General features: G+C 60.2%; 2 protein-coding genes across 2 annotated transcripts in view; one reads left to right on the top strand and one right to left on the bottom strand.

Annotated features, from left to right (window-relative positions):
* NPPC (natriuretic peptide C) overlaps window positions 1-1,150 on the bottom strand; it is a 2,055-nt gene extending 905 nt beyond the window's left edge. Inside the window, exon 1 of the mRNA XM_026071005.1 lies at window positions 1,058-1,150. Coding sequence (XP_025926790.1) covers window positions 1,058-1,150 — 93 coding nt within the window. The remainder of the gene's footprint in view (window positions 1-1,057) is intronic.
* COPS7B (COP9 signalosome subunit 7B) overlaps window positions 1-6,624 on the top strand; it is a 29,944-nt gene extending 23,320 nt beyond the window's left edge. Inside the window, exon 8 of the transcript XR_003254360.1 lies at window positions 6,119-6,624. The gene's annotated coding sequence lies outside the window, so the exon portion shown is untranslated. The remainder of the gene's footprint in view (window positions 1-6,118) is intronic.
* The last annotated feature ends 216 nt before the right edge of the window (window positions 6,625-6,840 follow it).

The raw sequence follows: 6,840 nt of genomic DNA, 5'->3' as shown, positions 1-6,840 counted from the left end.
CTCCCCACTTGGGACTGGGGTCACTGCACCCCCTGCGAGCTGGGCTGGGGTCAGAGCCCCCCCCCGGGGGGTTACTGCACCTTCCGCCAGCTTTCAGGCCCCTTGAGAGTGGGGGGGGCCCATTGCTGCCCCCAGCCCAGCGCTGGGGGGTCGCTGCTACTCTGAGCCTGCCCGGCCGCACCACGGCCCCAGCAGTGATGGGCAGGTCAGCGACCCCCTTCCCACGCTTGCTGACCCCACCTAGGTGACACTTTCTGCCCCCCCCAAATCCTCCAGTTCTGACTCCCAATTATTGGGGGCACCCCCCACCCCCTTTGCCGCTTCCCCCCTTCATCTCCTCAGCCCCCACCTCTCTCCCCACTCAGGACTGCAAGCCCTGGGGCTGCTCATCCCCGTTTATCTCCCCGCATCCCCGTGTCACCCCAGGTCCCTATAGAGACCCCCCCCTGGTGTCCCATGRATCCTGCCCCACCGCTGTCCTGGGGCACCCCCTGGTCCCTGGCCCCGTGCCATTGCCAGGCCCCCCCGGGGCAGTGCCGCCCGTGGCCTCCGGTGCATCCCTCCTTCCCCATCCCTCCTTCCCCGCGTGGTGCTGCTGCRACACCCTCTCCGCATCTGGGGTGCCCCTTCCCCGGGGGATGCTGCGGGTGCCCCTGGCTCCCCGGAGGGATCCGGCCTCGCACCCAGCCCTCCATGCACCTGCTCCAGGTCCGCTCCTCATTCCCGCTGCCCCCGGCACACAGCAAGTCGCTGCCCTGCCTGGCGCTGATGCCCGGGGTAAGGGGCGCTCGGCATCGCCCCCCCGCACCAGCCCCGGGGCTCGTGTCCCTGGGACGCGCACGCTGGGGCAGTGCCTGGGACACGGTGGGGAAGCAGGGGGTCCCCCAGCACCCAGAAAGCCCCCGGGGAGGAGGACCCTGCCGTGCCCTGCCTCCTGCCTCCCTGGGGAGGAAGGTTGCCCCCTGTTGCCCCCATTGCCCCGGCCCTGGGGGGAGCCTCCCCGGGACGGGACGGGATGGGGAGTGGAGCGAGCGCGGTGGGGCGCAGCCCGCCTTACCTTCTGCGGGAGCTGAGACGCCGGCTTCGCCTCCAGCCTCACGGAGAGCAACGCGAGTAAAAGTCCACCAGCCAGCAAGGGTGAGATCTGCATCCTGCGAGGCAGGGCGAGCGGGGGGCCGCGGGGAGCGCAGGGGAGCCCCGCGAGAGGCAAAGTTCGGAGCGGAGCCCGGAGGTCCCTCCTGCCGCCTGCGAAGTGCCGAGCTAGTGAACTTGGGCTTTCTGCTTCATTCATTTTATAACCCAACCTGCTTGGTGATGTCATCTAAATAACCAGGTCCAGCCCGGCCTCCCACTTCACAATAGCAGGAATTTAAAAGGGGGGGTTGTGGGGGGGGGGTCGCTCTCCCCTGGCAGGAACAAATGACACATCAGCCCGAGGCAAGCGGGTTGGGGAGTTGGAGGAATAAAAATAGAAAGAGGGGGGGGCATTTGGCCGACCCCCCCCCCACCACCGGCGGGCCCCTCTGCAAGCTGTCTGCCCTCCCTTTGCCCGGCTGAGGTGCCCCGCGGCCCCTCTGCTCCCCGCCGCTGTCCCCGGTGACCCCCCCACTGAAGAACACGGGCCAGCCTGGGGCTGGCTCCAGCAGGCTGGGGGGGCCCCGGAGGGGGGAGGATAGAGTCCGAAAGACAGAATGAGTGCAAAACACACTTTTTTTTCAACATCCAAGCTTAAACCAGAATGTGCCCATCCATCTCCCCAACTTCTGTCCCAGGTCCCTGTTTGCCTGGGGTGGGGGGGGGCACTGCCATCCCCAGCAGAGACCTTGGGGACACAAGGGATGCCGGGGGCAGTGGCACCGCTGCAGGACACACAGGTGAATCCCTCGGCTTGCAGGAGGTGACCCGGTCCCTCAGTCTCCCGGCAGGGATCGGGGCGCTGGAGGTTGCCTCTGGACCCAGAGATGGGGGCTTCACAGCTCCTGCTGCTCTCCCTTCGCACGGCACAGTCAGTGCCGCGTGGTCCCTGCTGGGGACAGGAGMCCAAGGGCCAAACCCGTGCCGGGGCTGTGCCCGCGTAGCAGCGTGGCCTCGAGCGCTCCCACCTGTTGCCGGAGCTGGCGGCTGGGTGAGGGAGAAGCATTTAATCCCTGAGTTAACCCCAGCAGCTTGCAGGGGCTCTGGGGACGTGGCCGAGGGCTCGCCCGTGCGCTCGCCCCTTCCCGATCCAGCACCCAGGAGGGCAGGATTTGTGCCGCTGCCGGAGTGCCTTGCACCGGGGAGGGGGCAGCTCTGGGGCTCCGCTTGCTTTTCTTACAGGCAGCAGTGAGGGAGCTCAGCACCGTCCCTGGCACCCCAGACAGAGGGGATGCTGCTTCTGGCACCAATCCAGAACCAAGGCATTCCCCCTGACTCCTCGCAGGAGCATCCGTGGGTGGATTGCACCCGGCAGTTAAAGCAGAGAGATCCCCCCCAAATCCCTTTCCCGGGATTAGGGGAACAGTCTCTGCTCTGCCCCCTCTCCCTGGGGGCACCTCCAGGCTGGTCCCTTCCCCTGGCAGGAGCTGCCTTTTCTTGGTCTTTCTGGGATCTGCTGCTTGCCAGCTCCCTCGGGAGGGAAGAGCTGGTGGGAGCTGACCCTGCCGGGGGTCCAGGGCTCTTTGGGGGTCCGGGGTGTCCCTGCTTGGGAGCAGGGAGACGTTTCTTGCTCCACAGCCCAGACTCTGGACACGGGACACTTTGAAGAAGATCATCTTTTTAGCTCCCTGTGAACAGGAGCTGGAAAGAGAAGGTCTCGGTGGTTTTTCCATTGTGCCTGCCAGGTGGAGACAGTTTGGGCTTTTTGGAGTGCAAAGTTGGGCTTGGGCATTTGTCTGCGTGTAGGCAGATGAAGGCGACGGAGTTAATATATAGCTGACCCTGAGTGCCAGGTAACCGTGGGTGCACGCAAAGAGCAGAAAGAGGCCCCCTCACTTCTTCCCTGGGCTGAGCTCTCCTCCCCGCAAAGCGCAGCCCGGGATCTAAAACGCAGCTTTTCTGGGGTGGAAGGAGGGATGGCCTTCCAAGCGCTCTGCAGCGCTGCCCCGCTTCAGAGTTGTGCGGAGGAAAGGGGTGCAGGGGGGAGCTGAGCTGGGACCTCTGCAACCTGGGGGTGGCAGCGCCAGGGGCCTGGGCATCACCAGCGGCAGGGGCAGCTCTGTGGCCGGCGGGGTGGGACGGGGTCCTGTTGCCAACCAGCCTGTGCTGGCTCCCGGGCACTGATGCTGAGGGCAGCCGTGCCCCGGGGCTTCTCCCAAGGGCAACCCAAGAGAGGGAAGGAGACAAGGTGTGCGCATTAGGGGGAAATATCTTGGCACAGCTCGGAAAGAAAGGGCTGTGCGGAGAGTCGCTTGCTACGAGCCCCCTGGAAACTCTGGGGATGTGGGGTAGGCAGCCGGCTTCAGCGCTGCTCTGGCAGCTCCTCCCTGGAGGATTAGAGCATCGCCACAAATACCACAGCATGGTTAGGTCTCAGCCAGCGCCTTCCCACATGAGGCTTGCTTCGCGCACTCATCTGGAGCTTTTATGAGCGTGGTTTTCATTAGAGTGTTTTCTTTGTCACACTGTGCAGAGCCTCAGTTTGGGGGGGGGGGGAAGAGAACTGTTCTTTATAAATCCAATTAGTGTTGTTATTCAAATTACCCTGCCTTTTCTGCTGGAACTTGCTGGAGTCAGAGACGCGGCACACACAAAGCCGTTTCCTTAACTAAAACCAGATCGAATCCACCAGAGCTGTTTCAGGATGACAAAAACTCAGAGGGGAGAAGGGGCGGGCGGGAAGGAGTTAATAGCTGGTGAATCTTTTGCTTTGTGGCATGGGGGGGCCTGAAAGCTCTTAACCCTTGAAGGGATGTGCCCGTGCTAGCCCACAGCTTGGCGGGGTGCTCACCCAAGCTGAGAACTGGCAGCTTCAGCTCACATGTGAAAGTACCCGTGCATGGAGAAGTGGATGGGACCATGCCACTGAGGGGGCTGCATTCACTGCTGACTTCTCCTGGGCGCTCTCTGCACTTGTGGAGAGCAAGGGGGATCTGGCACAGCATGACTGGGGTGCTTGGGTTCAGGTCTGCTCTCTGGAGGAGCCTCTCTGCCTCCACCACCAGAGAGGGGACGGATGGAGACTGGCGGCTCCTCTGCAGGGTGGCTGCGGGGGGATATACCCCTCCGTGTCGCACCCAGGGACCCAAACAGAGCCGAGAGCTGTGGGAGGAGAGGGGGGCTCACAGGGCTCTTCTGACCCTGAGAAATGGCAGGGTTAAACCGGGGTCTGATGGCCTCTGCTGGGATGGGTTGCTGGGCATCACCCAAAACCAGGACACATCCCCCGCTCCGGAGAGTACTGCTCCCAGGGTAGGATGGCAAGCTGCAAGTGCTGGAAACTGCCTTCAAGCAGAGAACATCAGTGCTGTAGGACTAACAGTCGGGAGATGCTAACTGGCAAGTTGTACCGAAGTGGGGTAAACCCCTGAGAAGGGGCTCTGTTGGGTTGGACTGTCAGTGTCTACAGCCCGGGGAAGTGAGAGCAGCGTGCGTGTGTGCGAGGGAGAGTGCGCAGGTACAYGCGCCTGGGGACCCAGGGGGATTCATCCAACTATGATGGGTGCCAGCGTGATCTGGAGGGTGGGAGGAGATGGGTCATCAGGGTAATTGTGAAAGCAGCACGAGGTATTTCTGCAGAAACCTTTGATCACAAGGAAGGGGTGAGCGATCCTTGGGGGTGTGGGTGGATCTTACTGGGCAGCACTGGGACTCCAGCTCTCCCTGCTGAAGTTAAAAGCTAAGTTTCAGGCACATTCCTGAGGAAGACTCCCAAGAAGGTTTAAAACCTGACTGAGGTCTTCCCACCTCAACCTGTTTAAAAGCAGGACAGAAACATGGACTCTAGCCCAAAAAGAGCTGTGTCACAGCAGCAGCAGACGGCTATCTCCTTTTTTTCCCCGCTTGCCCTTCATAAGGGAGCTATGTTGATTTGGGGAAATCACTGCCCAGATTWATGTTTCTTCTGCTGCCTGTGGGCCAAGGAGTGGTTCATGCTGGAGTGGAAGATAACTGTAGTATGAGGATTTCTTGTTCCTCTGCATAAAGGAACATCAGAATGGTGCATGAACATGATGGAGACACCAGAACAGCAGACATTTTCCTTCAAGCGATGGCCAACGTTAAGAGCTGTCAGTTAAGCAGGTTCGAGCACTGTCCCAAAGCCCAGAGGTGCTAATAACAGTGTCTTTGGAACAAACTCTTGAAATGTTGCTGCTCTGCCCATCCTGCCTGGATTGCTCCATACCTGCCTTGAGCAGGGCCAGCCAAGGGCATTAATGTGCATGGGAAGCAATCCATGGGAATCAATTTTCAGCCGTGAGGCTGCTGGGCTCCATCGTGTGTTTGCCATCTCCTGAAATCTCCYGAGGAGGCAGGTGCCAAGGGTCTGGGCTGCAGAACTGGACACAAGGACGGGAGCAGACAAATCTCCATCAACCTTTGCTGCTCCTAGAGTGACAGGATGAAAGTACCCTGAGATGCTTGCAGCAGTGTTCATAGGGGCTCGGTGGCAGGAGGACACAGATAGGCACCAGGGGTTGTTTGGCTCCTTGGACATCAGTGAATGTGTTTTATCCAGGAGTGTGCCCAGGTGTGCACAGGGTATCATGAGGAAAAGCACGAGGTCCAGGAAAGGAGCAGCAAACCTGGCCTGTGGGCAAGCAGTGATGGGGAATGGAGCCGGTATAAGGAGGTGGGAGTTAATTCCCCTCCGGCACCAACACCAAGTACCAGTCCCCAGGAACAAGATATGCATTGATCTTTGCCAGAACACTATTCAGGGTCTGAGATCACACAGCAGTAGCTTTTTTATTATAAGCCCCATCAGGGTGGGACTAGATGGGAAGGAAAGTGCTCTGGGGGATCTCGGTGGGGCAGGGAACCGGGGGGCCAGGGACTGCGCTCTGCCACAATTGTGCTCTTTGAGAGTGGACAGGTGCCAGCAGTGGTAGCGAGAGGCTTAACTGCTGTAGGGGGAAGGAGATAAAGGAATTTTATCTCTAAAAGGTTGTTTTTCAAATTTTGTCCTGTTTTGGTTTTACAGTGCCTTTCCATGTGTCTGATGATAGCAGGTTCAATGAAAAGCCATTTTGCCTGGGGATTTCAGTCTCGGCTGCAGGGCCAAATGAGCAGCCCCCACCACGCATGGTGGTGGCAGGGGAGGCAGTGAGCGAGGTGACATGAGGTGTAACCGACCCGTCTGGTTCCACCACCTGGGCAGGACGCGGCAGGCGATGAGCCTCGGGAAGATCCTCTTCAGCGTGCTTTACTGTGGAATAACCTTCTTGCCCCCAGCTGGCCGTCTTCTCCTGTCCCATGTGCAGGAATGCCGGGCAGAGGGCTCAGATGTGGCTGCCAGGAGCCCCGGACCTGGGCACCCGGCTGGACAGTGAGCGGGACGGCGCCAGGGTGCGATGCTCCTGGGTCATGTGGTGTGGGGAGCCCTGCTTCACCTACGAGCCCGGGTCTCTACCTCTGAAATGCTGATGGCAGCTTTCGGCCTGTTTGAACATCCCTGCTGTTTGTTTTGGATGTTTCTGCTGCATGAGGTTTTACAGGAAACAATAAATGATTTTACATTTTCCCCTGTCTCCTTTCGGGTCTAGAAGAGGGCACGGGTCCAGGACACATGCGTGTCTGACATCCCCTATTCCCAAACGGGGACCATGATGGGGAAGAGGCCCTGCAGGGCTGCCCTTATGGACCAGACTGGGAATGGAGCTGCAGCCGTGTTGCCTGCCCCAGCAGCAAGGGCAGGGAGATGGG

This window comes from Apteryx rowi, unplaced genomic scaffold (assembly GCF_003343035.1).
Source record: "Apteryx rowi isolate R43461 unplaced genomic scaffold, aptRow1 scaffold_32, whole genome shotgun sequence".
In the NCBI taxonomy this organism is placed as follows: domain Eukaryota; kingdom Metazoa; phylum Chordata; class Aves; order Apterygiformes; family Apterygidae; genus Apteryx; species Apteryx rowi.
Note: the sequence above shows the minus strand (reverse complement) of the source record. Positions and strands in the feature narration are given on the sequence as shown.